The following is a 25,294-nucleotide window of genomic DNA, read 5'->3' as shown; positions in this document are numbered from 1 at the left end:
TACATAAAAAAGCAATTAGAAATAATAAGTGTGGGCAGCCCAGGTGGCTCAGTGGTTTAACGCCACCTTCAGCCCAGGGCGTGACCCTGGAGACCCGGGATCAAGTCCCACATCGGGCTCCCAGCGAGGAGCCTGCTTCTCCCTCTGCCTGTGACTCTGCCCCTCTTTCTCTCTGTGTCTCTCATGAATAAATAAATAAAATCTTTTAAAAAACGTAATAATAGCATATTAGCTTGGCAGATAAACTATATTTCTATAAACTAGAAATGAAAATTTAGGAAATAAAATTTAAAAATACCACTTACAGTAGCAGCAAAAATGTCAAATACCCAGAAGTTAAATGAAAGATGTTTAAGACTTCTATACTGCAAACTATAAGACATTTTAAAGAAAAATTTTAAAAGATCTAATAAATAAAGATATGCACCATGTTCAGAAAACTCAGTGTAGTGAAATGTCAGTTCACCCCCAAATTGGTATATTAATTCAATTCAATCCCAATTAAAATCTCCACAATAGTTTTTGCAAATATTAACGAAATGATTCTACTATTTACATAGAAATGCAAAAGCCCTAGAATAGCTATGATAATCATGAAGAACATGTAAATTGGAGAACTGTAGTGCCATATACCCATACTTCTGATAAAGCTTCAGTTACTGAGACAGTGAGGTATTGAACCAGAAAAAGACAAATAAACCAGTGCAATTGAACAGAGACTATAGAAACACTTCACATGTATGATTACATGATTTAAACAAAGGTACTCCTGCAATTTACTATGGAAAGGATGGTACTTTCAGTAAAAGGTTACTTAATCATTTGGTTATCCATAAAGAGAAAAATGAACTTTGTCCATACCTCATCATACACAAACATTAATCTGAGATGGACAATCTACAACTAAGGCAATTGAAGTTCTTTTAGGAAAAAAGCGTAAGGAAAATACCTCTGGCTTTGGGTTAGATAAACATATCCCCTAGATTTATTTCAATATATCTGACATGTAATACATGTAATACAGTGCTAGGTAAGTTGGGTGTCCCCCTTGGGATCTCTTTCCCCACTGGGACAATCTCAGTGGGGTCCACTCAGGGCTGCCTATGTCAGTTGGTGTGATCTAAGTGAAACCCCTTCTCTTATCCTTCTAATGGGTCTTCCTGGTGTCTGTGGTCCTGGGCTCAGGGATTTTCACAAGAATACTTTCTATGGAGAGTTGCTAGTTGGTCTTCTCATAGGGCAACTGAGGTTGAGAATGACCTATGTTGCCATTTTGATATTGTCACTTCTTTAGGTAAACACATATTTTTTTAAGATTTATTTATTTATTTTAGAGAAAGAGACAGTATGTAGAGTGGAGGGGCAAAGGAAGGGGGAGAGAGAATCTCAAGCAGAATCCACTGTGAGTAAGGGAGCCTGAGGCGGGGCTTGATCTCACAAGGCAGACGACCCACCCAAGTGCCCCTAGGCAAACATTTCTTAAACAGGATACAGAAATCACTAACCATAAAGAATAAGTGATAAATTTGACTTAAAAAAATTAAAGACTTCTCATTATCATAAACCACTTTTAAGAATGCAATGAGGCGGGGGTGGGGGGGTGCCTGGGTGGCTTAGTGGTTGAGCATCTGCCTTTGGCTCAGGTCATGATCTCAGGGTCCTGGGATCCAGTTCTGTGTCAGGTTTCCTGTAGGGAGTCTGCTTCTCCCTCTGCGTATGTCTCTGCCTCTCTCTGTGTGTCTCTCATGAATAAATGAATAAAATCTTAAAAAAAAAAAAAGAATGCAATGAGACCTCAAGAAAATATTTGCAGTACATATATTCAGTAAAGGACTTGTGTTCAGGATATATGAGAGACTCCTCCAAGTAAATATTGGCAGTGTAATAGTAGATGTAGTGAGATTTGACTGTTTGAACATTGGGAGGATAGGTAAAAAAGAAAAGGGGGGTAGGGATATTTATATCTTCATCATATATAATAAGGAGTCACATAATCTTATGTAACATAATGGAACAAGAAACAAAGGTTTAAATATTCTTCAAAGAAATAAGGTAACAAATAGAGGAACTGAAAAATAATCACATATGATACTGGAGGGGAGATAAACAAGATAAGCTGTCAATCATCTTCACAGAAAGTCAACAGGTCACTTCTAAAGTTAGTAAATAAAAGATAATTATGCAAGCATATTATGCAGAAACATAGAAATAACTACTAGAAGTTCTATTTTTTAAAAGATTTTATTTATTTATTTATTCATGAGAGACAGATAGAGAGAAAGAGAGGCAGAGACACAGGCAGAGGGATAAGCAGGCTCCATGCAGGGAGCCAGACATGGGACTCGATCCGGGGTCTCCAGGATCACACCCTGGGCTGAAGGCGGCGCTAAACCACTGAGCCACCAGGACTGCCCTAGAAGTTCTAAAACAAAAAACAAAAGTGGTTGCCTTTAGGATATGAGGGTAGAGAAGAATAAGAGGGGGTAAAAGAAGTGCTTTTATTGGTAAGTTCTTCTATATTATTTTACTTAAAGAAATATATGTATTAATTTGATCCAAAATATTCAAATGTGAGAAAATATCTTCATTTACATTCGTCTATGTAGATTTTCATTTATAGGGCCAAGTATTTAGAGGTCATCTATATTTAGTCATTCTCTGAGCCATCTGAAGCAGAATACTTCTGGACTTAAGATCAAATGTATTCTCTTTGAATCTCAGAACTATTTTAATTATCCTTATATCTGAACCATGGCTTTCATGGTTAGTTTCTTTTCAGTTTCTAACCACTTTTTAAATCAAACTGTGCAGTCATACCTTCTGTTTCAGGGGGTACCATTTTATCTCCAAATATAGCCCACGTAGAGCCATTCAACGTACTGATCTTATCTAAATTGATGATCATTTTTATTTCTTTCATGTTTTTATTTTCTCTTTCTTTCTTTTTATATCATTGATTTTCCTTAAATATCAGTTGATCCTTGGTGGTACATTAATACTTAAGAATAAAGGTCTATGGGGGATCCCTGGGTGGCGCAGCGGTTTGGCGCCTGCCTTTGGCCCAGGGCGCGATCCTGGAGACCCGGGATCGAATCCCACATCGGGCTCCCGGTGCGTGGAGCCTGCTTCTCTCTCTCTCTCTCTCTCTCTCTCTCTCTCTCTCTTCTCTCTCTGTGACTATCATAAATAAATTTAAAAAAAAAAAAGAATAAAGGTCTATGTTAATTTTTCTAGAAAACTAACCTGAGTATCCTGGGTTTTCTTCTAAGTCTCTTATTTTCCCATTGTTCTCACAAATGAATGGGAAAATGCTCTGGGAGCTTTGTGGGTGGAACAGGACAATCAACAGACTGTCTTAAGGCAATGTGGTTAGGTAGCCATCAATCAAATATGTAATTAATCAAATACTATTTAGTCAAATACAAAGATTAAGAGATATGGAGTGCTCTATCTATAATAGAATTAGCTTTCCTAAATTGTTCATTTAAGTTTTTAAGAAAGAGATAAGCCATTGGGAATTTTTTTTTCTAATAGTAAATATCCATCTACCAGCAAAATATTTGATCAATAGTAAATATCCATGTACCTGCAGCTTTGTGGCTTGAAGTGATGACACAGACAACTGGCACAGCTACACTCCACTCCACTCCACTACAATTAATCCCCTTGCCTACAGTCATTCTTCTTCCATCTGTTTTATTATTATTATTAGTTTTTAATTTTTTTTATTATTTATTTATGTAGTCATACAGAGAGAGAGAGAGAGAGAGAGAGGCAGAGACACAGGCAGAGGGAGAAGCAGGCTCCATGCACCAGGAGCCCGACGTGGGATTCGATCCCGGTCTCCAGGATCGCACCCTGGGCCAAAGGCAGGCGCCAAACCGCTGCGCCACCCAGGGATCCCCTTCTATCTGTTTTAAATCGCTAACTCTGAACTGATATCCTTTCTAGGGTTTCAGTGGCAAACCAGCTCTCTTCGTGGAGACTCTCTGAAATGTGTCTAGGCAAGTATTTTATGCAATTCTGTCCAATGGAATGCTACTATCTATTTTTGGTTTTCCAAAATGCGATAAAATTAATCTGCTCATGAACTCCCTTCTCTCTGGTATGGGTTAACTTTCTGTATATTGTCATTGCAATAGGGTCCTGTAGGTACAAAAAGTGAAATGTGTGCTCAGTTTACCATCTTGTTAAAATACACAAACACACACACTTAGTCTGTTTACATACAGGGCTTTTCTACTGAAACTCCCTAAGGGCAAGGAGGTTTTGTAACAAGACTGACGCAGTGCTAGGAACATAAAAGGTATACAAAGTAATGTGGCTCATTGGATTTGGATATGGGATAAAGGAAGTTACAAATGACAGAAAATCTTAAACAAGTAGGCTCTCAGAAACCATCAAAAGAATAGATTTTAAAAGAAAATTATTGTGATCCCTGGGTGGCTCAGTGGTTTAACACCTGCCTTCAGGCCAGGGCTTGATCCTGGAGTCCCGGGATCAAGTTCTGCATCAGGCTCCCTGCATGGAGCCTGCTTCTCTCTCTGCCTATGTCTCTGCCTCTCTCTCTCTCTTTGTGTGTGTGTGTGTCTCTCATGAATAAATAAATAAAATCTTAAAAAAATAAAAAAATATTATTTTAGTGTTGGAAATCAATAGTTATGCGTTTTATGGCTTTGAAAGAGGCAAAAGAAACAAATAATGGAATCTATTTTGCAAGACTTGATTAACCAATGCAAAGGTATTCCTGTGTGCTAGAAACAGAACCATATCACTTCACACAAAATTATCAAACACAGTGTTGCTGCTATCACAGAGGAAACGGAGTCATTTTAGCTACTGGCTCTCATCCAACCAGGTAAATCAACTTGGATTATTCTTTACACCAATGAGACCAGCCCTATACATGATAAATAAGTACATCAACTTATATATACTTTATTATTAAACCTTGTCTTCAAGAATAGGTACTCAATAAATGGTGAATGTATCCCTAACACCTTATCAGAAACCTGATTCCTGAGACAAGAAATAAAGTTTTAGGGATGCCTGGGTGGCTCAGCAATTGAGCATCTGCCTTTGTCTCTGGGTGGCTCAGCGATTGAGCATCTGCCTTTGTCTCAGGGTATGATCCCAGAGTCCCAGGATCAAGTCCTGCATCAGGCTTCCTGCATGGAGCCTGCTTCTCCCTCTGCCTCTGCCTCTCTCTCTGTGTATCTCATGAATAAATAAATAAATAAAATCTTTTAAAAAAATAAGAATGAAAGAAAGTTTTAGAGGTGAAAACCAAATAACCCTATTAGTGATACTTTAATTGATAACCCTATTAGTGATACTTTTATTTAAAGAGAGAGTGTGCACAAGCAGGCATTATCAAAGTGCCTGGCCCTGATCAGGAGCTCAGTAAGGATTTGTGAGGCTAATGAGATAATTAATTAATGTTAACTTTTTTGAACTTCTAAAAAATTTGTTCTTTTAAAGCAAAGGGTGATACACAGATCTGTAAATATACTAAAAACTACTGAATTGTACATTTTCAACAGATGGACCTTATGATATATAAAATCATATTGCAATAATTATCAAAAAAATAAATAAAAAAGAAAGAAACTCACAAGGAAACATTTCCAGGCATTTTGAATGACTCTGGCAGCTTTGTCCATATTTGTAAATTCTGATTCCTCTTCCAAAGGCATTTGAAAATCTTAAAATAAGCAAAGGGGTATATTTAAAATTTCTTTATAAACTCCATTATGAAACTCACATTATGAACTCAAGAAAAAACTAAACAGAAAGTTGAATAAAGGAAATAATTTGGATGAGATTTGGTATCAAAATAATTTTAATAAAAATCATTACCTACTATTGATTGCTTTATATGTTCCAATTTGTTTTTTTTTTCTCTTATTTAAACAAGAGTCTTGCATAGAGGACTTTACCAATATGCTTGTATTAGAGATGAACGACCACTTCTAGGCCTAAGTTCAAATAGTGATTGACTAAGCCAGTATTAAACCTATGTCAGTTTCTCTTGAAAATCCAAGATTTTTCATGTTTACATTCAATAACTTCTAATAAGATATCTCTCTCTCTCTCTCACTCACTCACTCTCTCTTTTGAGATTTTATTTAAAGAGAGAGTGTGCACAAGCAGGTAGAGTGGCAGGCAGAGGGAGAGGGAGAAGCAACTCCCTGCTAAGCAGAGAGCCCAATGTGGGGCTCAAACCCAGGACCCCAGGATCCCGAGCTGGACACAGATGCTTAACCAACTGAGCCACCCAGGCACCCCCAAATAAGATTTTCCAAACCAACATGTGCAATGAGAGTTTCATCCACAAAATTAACCAGGCTCCCAAGCTAGAATTAGAGAGGATTATAGAATTTTTCTTACTTCATAAACTCATAAATGTGCTGACAAGTTAATAAATCATGCATTAAATTGTCAGAGAAAGTGATGAAGCCTGACTATTAAGAAGTACAGAAAACAAAAACACTAGTTCCATCCATAATTTTTATTAATACAGTGAAGAAATAAGTAAGGGAAGTCAGAAAGTCCTTAAAGTTTATGAGCCCTTTAAAAAATTGCAATAGACAGAAAGGATTCTGGGAATAAAGTAGACTAGGAAGCACCAGTAATCTGTCTCCCCACCTAAACAACTGCACTGCCAGAATCTAATGTAACTCTTTTGGAACCCTAAATAAAGTCTATTGAAGGCAACTCCCAGGGGAAGTAAAATTGTGGTTAACTGTGGTCAATTTTGGCTCTTAGCCAGGTAGTATTTATCCACTCTGAGCCCCAGCAGCACGCAGCTGTGCATATGTTCCTGGAACAACCTGACCACTGCTTGCGGGAGCAGCGGTGGAGAAAAAGGCTCTGTCCCCGAAACATAGAAGATCTGCATTCAGATTGTCAGTTGCTGCTTCTGATCCCAGAGTTGCAGACAAACAGGAGGGCAGTTGTTGGTGTTGCACCTCCACCCTCCACCATTGTCGTAAGCCCTTCCCATCTGGTAACCTCCAGGGAATTTAAAGCATTTTTCTTTCTCTCTAAATTATTCTCCTCTCCCCTTTTGGGAACCAGACATTCAAAACCAGGACATTCAAAAACAACTATACATATGGAGGAAATTAGAAAGCGAACAGTCATTTCCAGGGAAGGGCACAAGCTCAAAAAACTGAGATCTTAAGTTTACAGTTCAGGCTGATCCTTGACTGATCCTTGTAAACTGTAGAAACAGCCTACAAAAATTCAAAACAAAATGAAACAAAACAAAAAAAACAGTAAACTCTGGGGAAGGAAAGAACCTGATTCTCAGAGTTCCTGCATTATCACATCCAAATGTCCAGTTTTAAACAAAAAAAAATCATAAGTCATAATAAGAAACACAAAATGATGGCTCATTCAAAGGAAAAATATAAATCAACAGAAACTGACCCCGAGGGGATCCCAGGTGGTTCAATGGTTTGGCCCCTGCCTTCAGCCCAGGGCATGATCTGGGAATCCCGGATCAAGTCCCGCATCGAGCTCCCTGCATGGAGCCTGCTTCTCCCTCTGCCTGTGTCTCTGCCTCTCTCTCTCTCTCTCTCTCATAAGTAAATAAATAAAATCTTAAAAAAAAAGAAAGAAACTGACCCTGAAAATGACCTGATAGCAGATTTACTAGACAAATACCTTAAAACAACTGCCTTACAGATGCTCAGAAAATTAAAGTAAGGTGTGGAGAAGTTTAAGAAATGATGTACAAAATGGAAATATCAATAAAAAGACAAGAACTTAATATGAGACCAAATAGAAACTCTGAAGTTGAAAAGTAGAACTGAAAGGAGCAATTCTTCAGTGGGATTCAAAGGCAGAGTTGAGCAGACAGAAGAAATAATCAGCAAACTTGAAGATAAACCAAAGGAAACTGTCAAGTCTGAGAAATAGAAAAAATTGAATAAAAGTGAATGGAGCCTAAGAGACCTATGGTACACAAGTAAGCAGATCAACATACAGATTGTGGGAGTCCCAGAGGAGAAGAGAAAGAAAAAGGGCAGGAGAGAATATTTGAAGAAATAATGGCTGAGCAATGCCAAAGTTGATGAAATACATGAATATTAACATCCCAGAAGCTCAACAGACTCCAAGTAAGATAAACTCAAAGATGTATCCACACTAAGACACATTATAATTAAACTTTTGAAAGCCAAAGATAAAGAGAAACTCTTGAAAACAGCAAGAAAGAAGTGATTCATCACACACAAGAAAATTTTAATACATTAACAGATTTCTCATCAGAAACTTTGGAAGCCAGAAAGCAGTAGGTCAATATATTCACACTGCTTAACAACAACAAAAACACCAGCCAAGAATCCTATATCTAGCAAAACTGTCCTTTAAGGGAGAAATAAAGACATTCCCAAATAAATGAAAGCTCTAAGAGTTCATTGCTACTAGACCTGCCCTGCAAGAAATGTTCAAGAGAATCCTACAGGGAAAAATGAAAGGACACTTGACAGTAACTCAAAGTTGTATAAAGAAATAGGAATTTCAGTAAAGATAAATACATGGGCAGTTATAAAAGCTAGTATTATGGTTAACAATAATTTGTAACTCTTTTTTGTTTTCTATGTGATTTAAGAGAATAATATATTTTTAAAAATTATTAGTCTAAAAACTAGTACTATTGTAACTTTGGTTTGTAATTCTACATACTGTTTTCTATATAATTTAAAATACAAATATACCCTGGAAAAAATACAAATATACTTAAAATAATTATTAGATTGTGTTTTGGGGCAATGTATAAAGATGTAATTCTGTAATATCAACAATTGAAAGGAGTTGGGATGGAGCTGTAAAAAGAGAGTTTTGAATGTTATTAAATAGCAGCATTCACATACTTCTCATGTATAAGGGACATTTTCCAGGACAGACTATCTATTAGGCCATAAATTATGTCTCAATGTATTTCAAAAGACAGTTTTCATAAAAGTATCTTATTCAAGCACAATAGGAGGGATGCCTGGGTGGCTCAGTGGTTCAGCATCTGCCTTTGGCTTGGGGTGTGATCCTAGAGTCCTGGGATCACATCCTACATCAGGCTTCCCCCAGGGAGCCTGCTTCTCCCTCTGTCTGTGTCTCTGACTCTCTCTGTGTCTCTCCTGAACAAATAAATAAAGTCTTTTTAAGATTTTAAAAAATAAAGAACAATAGGATGAAGTGAGAAACCAACAGGTAAATTTACACATTTGTGGAAATTAAACAACGTACTCCTAAACAACCAACGGATCAAAGAAATTACACAGGAAATTAGGAAAATGAAAACTAAAGCACAACATACCAAAACTTATAGAAAGCAGTGAAAGCAGTGTTAAGAGGGAAACTTACAGCTATACACACATCAAAAAACAAGAAAGATCTCAAATCAACAATCTAACTACAACTTACAGAACTAGTAAAAGAAGAACAAACTAAACCCAAAGCTAGTACAAGATTAGAAACAGAGATAAAAGAAACAGAGAAAAGAAAAACAATAGAGTAAAACAAGGAAACCAAAGTTGATTATTTGAAAAGACCACCCAAATTGGCAAATCTTTAGTTAGATACAAAGAGAAAAAAATTACTTTTGGTAATTTAGAAATGAGAATGAGGACATTACTATTAATTCTACAGAAATAAAAGGAATATAACAATACTATGAGCAAGGAGTCACACTTTATAGGCATGTTTGATAACCTGATGAAACTGACAAATTCCAAAAAATACAAAACCTACCGAGACTAAATCACAAAGAAAAAAAATCTGATTAGACCTATAACTAGAATTAGGAGATTGAATCAGTAATCAAAAATCTTCCAACTAATAAAAGCCCTGGACCTGATGACTTCACTGTGAATTCTAACAAACATTTAAGGAATACCAATCCTTCTCAACTTTCCCAAAAAAACTGAAGAGAAGGGAACATTTTGATTCTATGAGGCCAATATTATCCTGATACCAAAGCCAAAGACACTGCAAGAAAATGATACACCAATATTCCTATGAATATGATGCAAAAATCCTCAACAAAATACTAGCAAACCAAGCTCAGCAGCATATTAAGTGAATTACACACGATGAACAAATTGGATTTATTCCTGGAATGCAAGAGTGCTTCAATATACAAATATTGATCAATGTAATACACTACATTAACAGAGTAAAGGAGAAAAACCACATGATCATCTCCTTTGGTGCAAAAAAATCACTTGACAAAATTCAACACCCTTTCATGAAAACCCTTAATAAACTAGGAATAAAAGGAAACTGCCTCAACATGATAAAAACTATATATGAAAATCCCACAGTGAACCTGATACTCAGTAGTGAAAGCCTGAAAATTTTTCCTCCAACAGCTGGAACAGGGCAAGGTAGTCTACTTTCACCACCTCTATTCAACATAGTTAGAAGTTCTAGCCAGAGCAATTAGGCAAGAAAAAGAATGAAAAGGAATTCAAAAGGGAAAGGAAGAAGTAGAACTGTCTCTATTCATGGATCTTAAATGATAGATCAATATGATCTTGAAAATATAAAAACTAGTTATTCTATTTAAAAAACCTATTAGAACTAAAAAAGATGTATTTAATGAAGTAGCAGGATATAAAGCCACCACATGAAAATCAGTTGCATTTCTCTACAATAACAATGAACAATCTGAAAAAGAAATTACAAAACCAATTCTATATGTATTAGCAACAACTAGAATAAAATACTTAGGAATTACTTTCATCAAGGAGGTGAAAGACTTGTACAATGAAAACTACAAAACACTGAATGAAATTAAGGAGACATAAATAAATGGAAATGCCATTCCATGTTCATAGATCAGAAGACAATATTTTTAAGATGTCAATACCACTGAACACAATATATAGATTGAATGCAATCCCTAACAAAATCTCAATGACATTTTTTTTTTGCAGAAATACAAAAAGGCCACTTCACAATTTATATGGAATCTCAAAGGACACAGAATAGCCAAAACAATCTTGAAAAAGAAAAAGAAACAGAGAAGTTGGAAGACTCACACTTCCTAATTTCAAAACATACTATACAGCTACTGTACTCAAAACAATGTGGCACTGGTATAAAGACAAACACACAGATTAGCTGAATAAATATCTCAGAAATAAACCCTTACATATACATGCCAAATGACTTTTGACAGGTGCCAAGACCATTCAATGGACAAAGAACAATCTTCTCAACAGTGTTGAGAAAATTGGATATTCACATGCCAAAGAATGAAGTAATGCTTTTCTAGCACCATATACAAAAATCAACTCGAGCTTTTTCGCAATGGGTTTGTCGCCAGAACACAGGTGTCGTGAAAACCACCACTAAACCTAAACCAAAATGGGAAAGGAAGAGACTCACAACATCGTCGTCATTGGACATGTAGATTCGGGCTAGTCTACCACTACTGGCCATCTGGTCTACAAATGTGGTGGGATCGACAAAAGAACTATCGAAAAATTTGAGAAGGAGGCTGCTGAGATGGGAAAAGGCTCCTTCAAGTATGCCTGGGTCTTGGATAAACTGAAAGCTGAACATGAACGTGGTATCACCATTGATATCTCCTTGTGGAAATTTGAGACCAGCAAGTATTATGTGACCATCACTGATGCCCAAGGACACAGAGACTTTATCAAAAACATGATTATAGGTACATCTCAGGCTGACTGTGCTGTCCTGATTGTTGCTGCTGGTGTTGGTGAATTTGAAGCAGGTATCTCCAAGAATGGGCAGACCCGTGAGCATGCCCTTCTGGCTTACACACTGGGTGTAAAACAACTAATTGTTGATGTTAACAAAATGGATTCCACTGAACTACCCTACAGCCAGATGAGATACGAGGAAATCGTTAAGGAAGTCAGCACCTACATTAAGAAAATTGGCTACACCCCATACACAGTAGCATTTGTGCCAATTTCTGGTTGGAATGGTGACAACATACTGGACAAGTGCTAACATGCCTTGGTTCAAGGGATGGAAAGTCACCCGTAAAGATGGGAATGCCAGCAGAACCACACTGCTTGAAGCCCTGGATTGCATTCTGCCACCAACTCGTCCAACTGATAAGCCCTTGTGTCTGCCTCTCCAGGATGTCTACAAAATTGGTGGTATTGGTACTGTCCCAGTGGGTCAAGTGGAGACTGGTGTTCTTAAGCCTGGCATGGTGGTCACCTTTGCTCCAGTCAATGTTACAAGTGAAGTAAAGTCTGTTGAAATGCACCATGAAGCTTTGAGTGAGGCTCTTCCTGGGGACAATGTGGGCTTCAATGTCAAGAACGTATCTGTCAAAGATGTTTGTTGTGGCAACGTGGCTGGTGACAGCAAAAATGACCCACCAATGGAAGCAGCTGGCTTCACAGCTCAGGTGATTATCCTGAAACATCCAGGCCAAATCAGTGCTGGATATGCACCTGTGCTGGATTGTCACACAGCTCACATTGCTTGCAAGTTTGCTGAGCTGAAGGAAAAGATAGTTGTTCTGGAAAGAAGCTGGAAGGTGGTCCCAAGTTCTTGAAATCTGGGGATGCTGCCATTGTTGATATGGTTCCTGGCAAACCTATCTGTGTTGAGAGCTTCTCTGACTTCCCCCCCGGGCTGTTTTGCTGTTTGTGACATGAGACAGACGGTTACTGTGGGTGTCATCAAAGCAGTGGACAAGAAGGCAGCTGGAGCTGGCAAAGTCACCGAGTCTGCCCAGAAAGCTCAGAAGGCTAAATGAATATTATCCCCAATACCTGCCACCCCAGTCTTAATCAGTGGTGGAAGAACGGTCTCAGAACTGTTTGTGTCAGTTGGCCATTTAAGTTTAATAGTAAAAGACTGGTTAATGATAACAATGCATTATAAAACCTTCGGAAGGAAAGGAGAATGTTTTGTGGACCATTTTTTTTTTGTGTGCGTGTTTGGCAGTTTTAAGTTATTAGTTTTTAAAATCAATACTTTTTAATGGAAACAACTTGACCAAAAATCTGTCACAGAATTTTGAGACCCATTAAAACAAAAGTTTAATGAGAAAAAAAAATCAACTCAAAACACATCAAAGTCTTAAATACAAGACCTAAAACCATAAAATGCTTAGAAGAAAACAGGTCAAAAGTTTTACAGCATTGGATTCGGTGATGACTTCTTGGATATGACACCAAAGGAATAAGGAACAGAAGTGAAAATAGACAAATGAAACTTCATGAAAAAATAAAATTCTATGCATCAAAAGACACTATCAACAAAATAAAAAAGCAACTCACAGAATAGGAGAAAATATTTACAAGTAATGTATCTGAGAAGGGTTTAACATCCAGAATAGAGAACTCCCCAAACTCAACAATAAAAACCAAAAAACTTGATTTTAAAAATGGACAATAGAGATATTTCTCCAAATAATATATACAGCAGATAATCACACAAAAACACACGTTACATCACTATCCATTAGGGGAAATGCACATCAAAACTACAATGAGATACCATCTCATACCCATTAGGATGGTTACTATAAAAAAACAGATATAAGAAATGTTGGCAAAGATGTGGAGAAATTGGAAATTTTGTGCACTGTTTGTTAAGAATATAAAATGGTGCAACCACTATTGATAAGGATATGGCACTTCCTAAAAAAAACCCTAAAAATAAAACTACCATATAATTTAGCAATTTTATTTCTAGGTATATATGAAAAAAAGTTAAAGTAGGGAGGGGCTCAAAGAGATATTTGTATACCCAAGTTTATAGCAGCATTATTCCCAAAAGTTAAACATAAAAGCAACCCAAGTGTCCATTGATGGATGAATAAACAAAATGTGGTATATGTATACAATAGAATATTATTCAGCCATTAAAAGAATGGAAATCTGAGATACGCTACAACAGGGATAAACCTTGAGGATACTATGCTAATTGAAATTAACCAGTCACTGGGAGGAGGAGCAAGAGGGCGGAAGAGTAGGGGTCCCCAAATCACCTGTCCCCACCAAATTACCTAGATAACCTTCAAATCATCCTGAAAATCTACGAATTCGGCCTGAGATTTAAAGAGAGACCAGCTGGACGCTACAGTGAGAAGAGTTCGCGCTTCTATCAAGGTAGGAAGACGGGGAAAAAGAAATAAAGAAACAAAAGGCCTCCGAGGGGGAGGGGCCCCGCGAGGAGCCGGGCTGAGGCCAGGGCGAGTGTCCCCAGGACAGGAGAGCCCCGTCCCGGAGAAGCAGGAGCTGCACCAACCTTCCTGGGCGGAAAGGGGCCCGCAGGGAGTTGGAGCAGGACCCAGGAGGGCGGGGATGCCCTCGGGCTCCCTGGGACACTAACAGGCACCTGGGCCCCGGGAGAGTGCGCCGAGCTCCCTAAGGGCTGCAGCGTGCACGGCGGGACCCGGAGCCGCTCGGAGGGGCTCGGGCGGCGGCTCAGCGGAGGGGGCTGCGGGACGGGAGCGCGAATCCAACAGCGCAGGCCCCGGAGCACAGGGCGCCGGGACACAGCCCAGGATCCGGCCTCCCCCGGGACAGGCAGAGGCCGGGAGGGCCCAGGACAGCGAGGACGCTCCTGCCCCGAGCTGAGCAGATCAGCGGCCCCGCCCCGGAGCCTCCAGGCCCTGCAGTCGGAGAGCCCCGGAGCTAATGCGGGGGCTGAATCCAGGGCTCCAGAGCTGGTCCCTCCACTGTGGCTGTTCCTCCTGGGGCCTCACGGGGTGAACAACCCCCACTGAGCCCTGCACCAGGCAGGGGGCAGAGCAGTTCCCCAAGTGCTAACACCTGAAAATCAGCACAGCAGGCCCCTCCCCCAGAAGACCAGCTAAAGGGACCAGTTCCAGGGGAAGTCCAGGGACTAAAAGTGTAAAGAATCAGAAGATACTCCCCCGTTTTTTTTGTTTTTGTTTTTTTTTCTTTTTGATTTGATTGCTTCCCCCACCTCTTTTTTTCACCCTTCTTTCTTTTTCTTCTTTTTTCCTTTTTTTCTTCCTTTTTTCTTTTTTCTTTTTCTCTTTTCTTTCCTTCTATCTCTCTCTTTTTCTCCTTTTCCCAATACAACTTGTTTTTGGCCACTCTGCACTGAGCAAAATGACTAGAAGGAAAACCTCACCTCAAAAGAAAGAATCAGAAACAGCCCCCTCTCCCACAGAGTTACAAAATCTGGATTACAATTCAAGGTCAGAAAGCCAATTCAGAAGCACTATTATACAGCTACTGATGGCTCTAGAAAAAAGCATAAAGGACTCAAGAGACTTCATGACTGCAGAATTTAGATCCAATCAGGCAGAAATTAAAAATCAGTTGAATGAGATGCAATCCAAGCTAGAAGTCCTAATGACGAGGGTTAATGAGGTGGAAGAATGAGTGAGTGACATAGAAGACAAGTTGATGGCAAAGAGGGAAACTGAGGAAAAAAGAGATAGACAATTAAAAGACCATGAAGACAGATTAAGGGAAATAAACGACAGCCTGAGGAAGAAAAACCTACGTTTAATTGGGGTTCCCGAGGGCGCCGAAAGGGCCAGAGGGCCAGAATATGTATTTGTACAAATCCTAGCTGAAAACTTTCCTAATCTGGGAAGGGAAACAGGCATTCAGATCCAGGAAATAGAGAGATCCCCCTGTAAAATCAATAAAAACCGTTCAACACCTCGACATTTAATAGTGAAGCTTGCAAATTCCAAAGATACAGAGAAGATCCTTAAAGCAGCAAGAGACAAGAAATCCCTGACTTTATGGGGAGGAATATTAGGGTAACAGCAGACCTCTCCACAGAGACCTGGCAGGCCAGAAAGGGCTGGCAGGATATATTCAGGGTCCTAAATGAGAAGAACATGCAACCAAGAATACTTTATCCAGCAAGGCTCTCATTCAAAATGGAAGGAGAGATAAAGAGCTTCCAAGACAGGCAGGAACTGAAAGAATATATGACCTCCAAACCAGCTCTGCAAGAAATTTTAAGGGGGACTCTTAAAATTCCCCTTTAAGAAGAAGTTCAGTGGAACAATCCACAAAAACAAGGACTGAATAGATATCATGATGACACTAAAGTCATACCTGTCAATAGTAACTCTGAACGTGAACGGGCTTAATGACCCCATCAAAAGGTGCAGGGTTTCAGACTGGATAAAAAAGCAGGACCCATCTATTTGCTGTCTACAAGAGACTCATTTTAGACAGAAGGACACCTACAGCCTGAAAATAAAAGGTTGGAGAACCATTTACCATTCAAATGGTCCTCAAAAGAAAGCAGGGGTAGCCATCCTTATATCAGATAAACTAAAATTTACCCTGAAGACTGTAGTGAGAGATGAAGAGGGACACTATCTCATACTTAAAGGATCTATCCAACAAGAGGACTTAACAATCCTCAATATATATGCCCCGAATGTGGGAGCTGCCAAATATTTAAACCAATTAATAACCAAAGTGAAGAATACTTAGATAATAATACACTTATACTTGGTGACTTCAATCTAGCTCTTTCTACCCTCAACAGGTCTTCTAAGCACAACATCTCCAAAGAAACGAGAGCTTTAAATGATACACTGGAACAGATGGATTTCACAGATATCTACAGAACTTTACATCCAAACTCAACTGAATACACATTCTTCTCAAGTGCACATGGAACTTTCCCAGAATAGACCACATACTGGGTCACAAATCAGGTCTGAACCGATACCAAAAGACTGGGATCGTCCCCTGCATATTCTCAGACCATAATGCCTTGAAATTAGAACTAAATCACAACAATAAGTTTGGAAGGACCTCAAACACGTGGAGGTTAAGGACCATCCTGCTAAAAGATGAAAGGGTCAACCAGGAAATTAAGGAAGAATTAAAAAGATTCATGGAAACTAATGAGAATGAAGATACAACCATTCAAAATCTTTGGGATGGAGCAAAAGCAGTCCTGAGGGGGAAATACATTGCAATACAATCATCCATTCAAAAACTGGAAAGAACTCAAATACAAAAGCTAACCTTACACATAAAGGAGCTAGAGAAAAAACAGCAGATGGACCCTACACCCAGCAGAAGAGAGTTAATTAAAATTTGAGCAGAACTCAACGAAATCAAGACCAGAAGAACTGTGAAACAGATCAACAGAACCAGGAGTTGGTTCTTTGAAAGAATTAATAAGATAGATAAACCATTAGCCAACCTTATTAAAAAGAAGAGAGAGAAGACTCAAATTAATAAAATCATGAATGAGAAAGGAGAGATCACTACCAACACCAAGGAAATACAAACGATTTAAAAAACATATTATGAACAGCTCTACGCCAATAAATTAGGCAATCTAGAAGAAATGGACGCATTCCTGGAAAGCCACAAACTACCAAAACTGGAACAGGAAGAAATAGAAAACCTGAACAGGCCAATAACCAGGGAGGAAATTGAATCAGTCATCAAAAACCTCCCAAGACACAAGAGTCCTGGGCCAGATGGCTTCCCAGGGTAATTCTATCAAACGTTTAAAGATGAAATCATACCTATTCTACTAAAGCTGTTTGGAAAGATAGAAAGAGATGGAGTACTTCCAAATTCGTTCTATGAGGCCAGCATCACTTTAATTCCAAAACCAGACAAAGACCCCACCAAAAAGGAGAATTACAGACCAATGTCCCTGATGAACATGGATGCAAAAATTCTCAACAAGATACTAGCCAATAGGATCCAACAACACATTAAGAAAATTATTCACCATGACCAAGTAGGATTTATCCCCGGGACACAAGGCTGGTTCAACACTCGTAAAACAATCAGTGTGATTCATCATATCAGCAAGAGAAAAACCAAGAACCATATGATCCTCTCATTAGATGCAGAGAAAGCATTTGACAAAATACAGCATCCATTCCTGCTCAAAACTCTTCAGAGTGTAGGGATAGAGGGAACTTTCCTTGACATCTTAAAAGCCATCTACGAAAAGCCCACAGCAAATATCATTCTCAATGGGGAAGCACTGGGAGCCTTTCCCCTAAGATCAGGAACAAGACAGGGATGTCCACTCTCACCACTGCTATTCAACATAGTATTGGAAGTCCTTGCCTCAGCAATCAGACAACAAAAAGACATTAAAGGCATTCAAATTGGCAAAGAAGAAGTCAAACTCTCCCTCTTCGCCGATGACATGATACTCTACATACAAAACCCAAAAGCCTCCACCCCAAGATTGCTAGAACTCATACAGCAATTTGGTAGCGTGGCAGGATACAAACTCAATGCCCAGAAATCAATGGCATTTCTATACACTAACAATGAGACTGAAGAAAGAGAAATTAAGGAGTCAATCCCATTTACTGCACCCAAAAGCATAAGATACCTAGGAATAAACCTAACCAAAGAGATAAAGGATCTATACCCTAAAAACTATAGAACACTTCTGAAAGAAATTGAGGAAGACACAAAGAGATGGAAAAATATTCCATGCTCATGGATTGGAAGAATTAATATTGTGAAAATGTCAATGTTACTCAGGGCAAATTACACGTTTAATGCAATCCCTATCAAAATATCATGAACTTTCTTCAGAGAGAACAAATTATTTTAAGATTTGTGTGGAATCAGAAAAGACCCCGAATAGCCAGGGGAATTTTAAAAAAGAAAACCATAGCGGGGGGCATCACAATGCCAGATTTCAGGTTGTACTACAAAGCTGTGGTCATCAAGACAGTGTGGTACTGGTACAAAAACAGACACATAGATCAATGGAACAGAATAGAGAACCCAGAAGTGGACCCTGAACTTTATGGTCAACTGATATTCGATAAAGGAGGAAAGACTATCCTTTGGAAGAAAGACAGTCTCTTCAATAAATGGTGCTGGGAAAATTGGACATCCACATGCAGAAGAATGAAACTGGACCACTCCCTTTCACCATACACAAAGATAAACTCAAAATGGATGAAAGATCTAAATGTGAGACAAGATTCCATCAAAATCCTAGAGGAGAACACAAGCAACACCCTTTTTGAACTTGGCCATAGTAACTTCTTGCAAGATACATCCACAAAGGCAAAAGAAACAAAAGCAAAAATGAACTATTGGGACTTCATCAAGATAAGAAGCTTTTGCACAGTAAAGGATACAGTCAACAAAACTAAAAGACAACCTAAAGAATGGGAGAAGATATTTGCAAATGACATTTCAGATAAAGGGCTAGTTTCCAAAATCTATAAAGAACTTATTAAACTCAACACCAAAGAAACAAACAATCCAATCATGAAATGGGCAAAAGACATGAAGAGAAATCTCACAGAGGAAGACATGGACATGGCCAACATGCACGTGAGAAAATGCTCTGCATCACTTGCCATCAGGGAAATACAAATCAAAACCACAATGAGATACCACCTCACACCAGTGAGAATGGGGAACATTAACAAGGCAGGAAACAACAAATGTTGGAGAGGGTGCGGAAAAAAGGGAACCCTCTTACACTGTTGGTGGGAATGTGAACTGGTGCAGCCACTCTGGAAAACTGTGTGGAGGTTCCTCAAAGAGTTAAAAATAGACCTGCCCTACGACCCAGCAATTGCATTGTTGGGGATTTACCCCAAAGTAATGAATTAAGGTGACTAGTATGTTTCAAAATTCTTTTTTTTTTTTAAATTTTTTTTTTTTTTAAATTTTTTTTATTTTTATTTATGATAGTCACAGAGAGAGAGAGAGGCAGAGACACAGGCAGAGGGAGAAGCAGGCTCCATGCACTGGGAGCCCGATGTGGGATTCGATCCCGGGTCTCCAGGATCGCGCCCTGGGCCAAAGGCAGGCGCCAAACCGCTGCGCCACCCAGGGATCCCTCAAAATTCAATATAATTATTTTTTCTATTTTTCTCACATTTCAAATTTGAAATTTTGGTATGATTTTTTTAAAGTGACAATAAATCTCAAATGGCAAAGTTATCCTCTGTATTTATTTCTTTTAGTGATAGAAATGGGGACAATGTCCTTAAAAATTATTAAAGCTGATTATCACACAGTTCACAAAGAAAACATTGTTTTCCTTAAGTGTCCTGAAATACATAGATAAACTATACTTTGTTTCTTCTTCACCAGCTGGCTAAGAAGCGTGTATCTCAAAATACTTCCTTTGACACAAATTAACAAACGTGTTAAGCCCCAAATATCATCCATTACTATTATTTGTGCTAATAGTTATCTGTAAATTGTGAGATTAAATTGCTTAAAATGTTTATCTACATCAGTTTTTTTTTTTTTTTTTTTATGATAGTCACACGGAGAGAGAGAGAGAGAGGCAGAGACACAGGCAGAGGGAGAAGCAGGCTCCATGCACCGGGAGCCCGACATGGGATTCGATCCCGGGTCTCCAGGATCGTGCCCTGGGCCAAAGGCAGGCGCTAAACCGCTGCGCCACCCAGGGATCCCCTCTACATCAGTTTTTTTTTTTTATTTTTTTTAATTTTTTTTTATTTATTTATGATAGTCACAGAGAGAGAGAAAGGCAGAGACACAGGCAGAGGGAGAAGCAGGCTCCATGCACCGGGAGCCCGACATGGGATTCGATCCCGGGTCTCCAGGATCGCGCCCTGGGCCAAAGGCAGGCGCTAAACCGCTGCGCCACCCAGGGATCCCCTCTACATCAGTTTTTAAACCAGAATCATGCACATGGATAGTTCTTATTTTAAAAATAGTTTATATTATAATGAAAGATATTATATTACGCAATAAATGAGTAGTTACAGAGTTACAGTACATAATGCTTTACCTGTATTCTCTAATTCAATCCTCCTGATTGTGAGATGAGTATTTAAGTCCCCATATTTCACAGATGAGGAACTAAAGCTGGAATAAATATAGTATCTTACACAAGATCACACAGCTAAGTATGAGGTAGAACTTTTTAAAGATTTAAACCCCCATGTATCTCATTTTAGACCCACAGACTTGACCTATATCCCCATGCCTCCTATATTATTAAAACTATTTGAAGAGGGAAAAAAATCATACTTTGTTTTTCATAGAGCACTTTGTCCCTATTATTAAAAATGTCAGTTTTTAAAACTCAACAATATATAGTTAGGAAGGAAACATCTCTAGTTTTAAACTTACAGATAATCATCAAAAGAGAAAATAACACATGTATAACACACACACACACACACACACACACACACACACACACATATATATATAAAGAAAAACATTTTTCTTTAATTTTTCTATAAATGGCATATCCTATAGAGAATTTTTCTGTTTGGTCTTTGTCTCTCTAAATATGATGCACGTATTAGCCAATGTTTGTTATATGTTTCAATACTTCAGGGATTTGGGATTTATAAATACTTATAAATTTCACATTTGACAAGTAACAGTTCAGAATTTTTAAATTTTGAGCAGAATTTCTTCACTTAGTTTGGACTGTGATAAAACATCTCAGAACCATATTACTGATATAAATGTAATGAATAACATTATTTATACTGTGAAGTTATTAGTACTAGAAATTAAGTAAAACCCATGTTTTTCCCTGTGTTCAGTGCAAGATCCTTTCTCGCACTGGTTAATTTTTTTTAATAAATTAATTTTTTATTGGTGTTCAATTTACCAACATACAGAATAACAGCCAGTGCTCATCCCGTCAAGTGCCCCCGTCAGTGCCTGTCACCCATTTACCCCCACCCCCGCCCTCCTCCCCTTCCACCACCCCTAATTCATTTCCCAGAGTTAGGAGTCTTTATGTTCTGTCTCCCTTTCTGATATTTCCCACACATTTCTTCTCCCTTCCCTTATATTCCCTTTCACTATTATTTATATTCCCCAAGACAAACAGCTCAGCATCCTTAGGCTTCAGTTTCAGTAGCTGTAAAATAAAAGCACTGCAATAATTAACTCCAAACGCACTTGCAGTGTCACAATTCTATGAGGTTACCTTATAAAGGACAGAACTCTCCAACAGTCAAATATAAAGAATAAGAAAGGATCTTGCACTGAACACAGGGAAAAACATGGGTTTTACTTAATTTCTAGTACTAATAACTTCACAGTATAAATAATGTTATTCATTACATTTATATCAGTAATATGGTTCTGAGATGTTTTATCACAGTCCAAACTAAGTGAAGAAATTCTGCTCAAAATTTAAAAATTCTGAACTGTTACTTGTCAAATGTGAAATTTATAAGTATTTATAAATCCCAAATCCCTGAAGTATTGAAACATATAACAAACATTGGCTAATACGTGCATCATATTTAGAGAGACAAAGACCAAACAGAAAAATTCTCTATAGGATATGCCATTTATAGAAAAATTAAAGAAAAATGTTTTTCTTTATATATATATGTGTGTGTGTGTGTGTGTGTGTGTGTGTGTGTGTGTGTGTGTTATACATGTGTTATTTTCTCTTTTGATGATTATCTGTAAGTTTAAAACTAGAGATGTTTCCTTCCTAACTATATATTGTTGAGTTTTAAAAACTGACATTTTTAATAATAGGGACAAAGTGCTCTATGAAAAACAAAGTATGATTTTTTTCCCTCTTCAAATAGTTTTAATAATATAGGAGGCATGGGGATATAGGTCAAGTCTGTGGGTCTAAAATGAGATACATGGGGGTTTAAATCTTTAAAAAGTTCTACCTCATACTTAGCTGTGTGATCTTGTGTAAGATACTATATTTATTCCAGCTTTAGTTCCTCATCTGTGAAATATGGGGACTTAAATACTCATCTCACAATCAGGAGGATTGAATTAGAGAATACAGGTAAAGCATTATGTACTGTAACTCTGTAACTACTCATTTATTGTGTAATATAATATCTTTCATTATAATATAAACTATTTTTAAAATAAGAACTATCCATGTGCATGATTCTGGTTTAAAAACTGATGTAGAGGGGATCCCTGGGTGGCGCAGCGGTTTAGCGCCTGCCTTTGGCCCAGGGCACGATCCTGGAGACCCGGGATTGAATCCCATGTCGGGCTCCCGGTGCATGGAGCCTGCTTCTCCCTCTGCCTGTGTCTCTGCCTCTCTCTCTCTCTCTCCGTGTGACTATCATAAAAAAAAAAAAAAAACAACTGATGTAGATAAACATTTTAAGCAATTTAATCTCACAATTTACAGATAACTATTAGCACAAATAATAGTAATGGATGATATTTGGGGCTTAACACGTTTGTTAATTTGTGTCAAAGGAAGTATTTTGAGATACACGCTTCTTAGCCAGCTGGTGAAGAAGAAACAAAGTATAGTTTATCTGTGTATTTCAGGACACTTAAGGAAAACAATGTTTTCTTTGTGAACTGTGTGATAATCAGCTTTAATAATTTTTAAGGACATCGTCCCCATTTCTATCACTAAAAGAAATAAATACAGAGGATAACTTTGCCATTTGAGATTTATTGTCACTTTAAAAAAATCATACCAAAATTTCAAATTTGAAATGTGAGAAAAATAGAAAAAATAATTATATTGAATTTTGAAGCATACTAGTCACCTTAATTCATTACTCATTTTCTTGTCCATGTTCTTTTTCACTGGTCAAAATACAGATTATAGTTATTTGGTTGTTCACAAATAACCACAGAATCAGAGCAATATTTGAATGGCATTAGAAGAATGTGTAAATATCATTCCTCATTTAATATCTCATTATTAAAGTCCAAAATTATTCATACTGTCTAGATTTAGTTACTTTAGAAGTTATTATATAAATGACACACATACTTATAGTGAAAATTTCAAGTATAGAACAACAGAATAAAAGTTGAAAATCCTCCATCTCCATTTCTTCTAGACAAATCCTCTTTTCAAAGGTTATTTTTATCTGTTAATAGATGTGTGACTCTTCCAGATCTTTTGTTATATATATTTACACTTTAACTATATATACACATGTACACCCATATATATGTATACACACATACCCCACAGTCTGTTTGCATTGGTGTGATGAAACTATACATATTTTCTGCTTTCTTTACCTAACAGCATCTATTGGAGGCTTTTCCATGTTAAGACATACAGATCTCCCTCACTCTTTATAGTTGCACAGTATTCCTGAATATATCATAATTTATTTGTTCTTTAGCAGTAAACACTTGGATTGTTTCTATTTTTTGCTGTAACCATTACAAAATGAGTATCTGTATGCATATATTTGGGTACATATACAACCATTTCTGTTGGATATATTTTTAGAAATGGAATTGCTGTGCCCACAGGAACGCACAGTATATATTTATTTGCTTTGAGTTTCTCCTGAAGGCGATACAAGTAACTGCCAACAGTGAGTGCCTCTGGAGAAGGACTGAGATTAAGGGACCTGGATTTAGAATATGAAGGTGGTTTTATTCCCATACACTCTTTCATACTGTGTGATTTTAGTTTTATGATATGCACATAGTTCAGTTACACATATGCATTTACAAAAGGAAAGGGTGGGTGCATGGGTGGCTCAGTGGGTTAAGTGTCTCTTGATTCTGGTTCAGGTCATGATTTCTGAGTCATGAGATCGAGGCTGGCATGCTCAGCAAAGTGTCTGCTTGAGATTCTCTCTCTCCCTCTCCCTTTGCCCCTCCCCTGCTCACTCTCTCTCAAATAATCTTATTTGTTTTAAAAATATTTTATTTATTTATTCATGAGAGGCACAGAGAGAGAGAGAGGCAGAGACACAGGAAGAGGGAGAAGCAGGCTCCACGTAGGGAGCCCGACATGGGACTCGATCCCGGGTCTCCAGGATCACGTCCTGGGCTGAAGGCGGCACTAAACCGCTGAGCCACCCAGGCTGCCCTCTCTCAAATAATCTTTAAAAGAAGAAAGAATAAAAAATAAAAAAGGAATGGAGTATGCACATTAAAACTTCGACACTGTCCTCAAAAACACTTATCAATTCACACCTATAAACAATCTATGAGAGTGCTTAATTTCTAGGTTTAACAAAAATGAAAAACTAAACACAAATGGGACACAAGGGCTATTTTAGGTCTATTAGTATTCTAATAATTAAATTTATTATCTGTTATCAATGCTCAGTGATTTAAGGTATAAAGTGACATATGTAGGTGTGTGCACACGTGTTTATCTATGTATGTATGAATATGAATGTTAACAGTGGTGACAGAACTAAGGAAGAATTTTAAATGTTTATTCTGCTTACTTCTATAACAGACGTATATACTTGAATAATAAGAAGAGTTTTTAAAAATTTGTCATCAGCAGGACAACTCATTGCAGGCTTGACCCAAAAGCAAGAAGTAAGTAGGACAAAAGGGGTTGGATCTTCTGTTGGTGGATCTCTAAAAGTTGTGCTACTCTGAGTGTG

At 37.9% G+C, this 25,294-nt stretch overlaps 1 protein-coding gene across 1 annotated transcript in view; it reads right to left on the bottom strand.

Moving 5' to 3' along the window:
* The window catches only part of C10H11orf65 (chromosome 10 C11orf65 homolog), a 77,865-nt gene that overhangs the window by 49,985 nt on the left and 2,586 nt on the right, over positions 1-25,294 (bottom strand). The window contains exon 2 of the mRNA XM_041772550.1: positions 5,616-5,704. Within this exon, the coding sequence (XP_041628484.1) occupies positions 5,616-5,704 (89 nt within the window). The remainder of the gene's footprint in view (positions 1-5,615; positions 5,705-25,294) is intronic.

The sequence above is a fragment of the Vulpes lagopus genome, chromosome 10 (genome assembly GCF_018345385.1).
Source record: "Vulpes lagopus strain Blue_001 chromosome 10, ASM1834538v1, whole genome shotgun sequence".
Taxonomy (NCBI): Eukaryota; Metazoa; Chordata; class Mammalia; order Carnivora; family Canidae; genus Vulpes; species Vulpes lagopus.
This window is presented reverse-complemented; position numbering and strand designations above follow the sequence as displayed.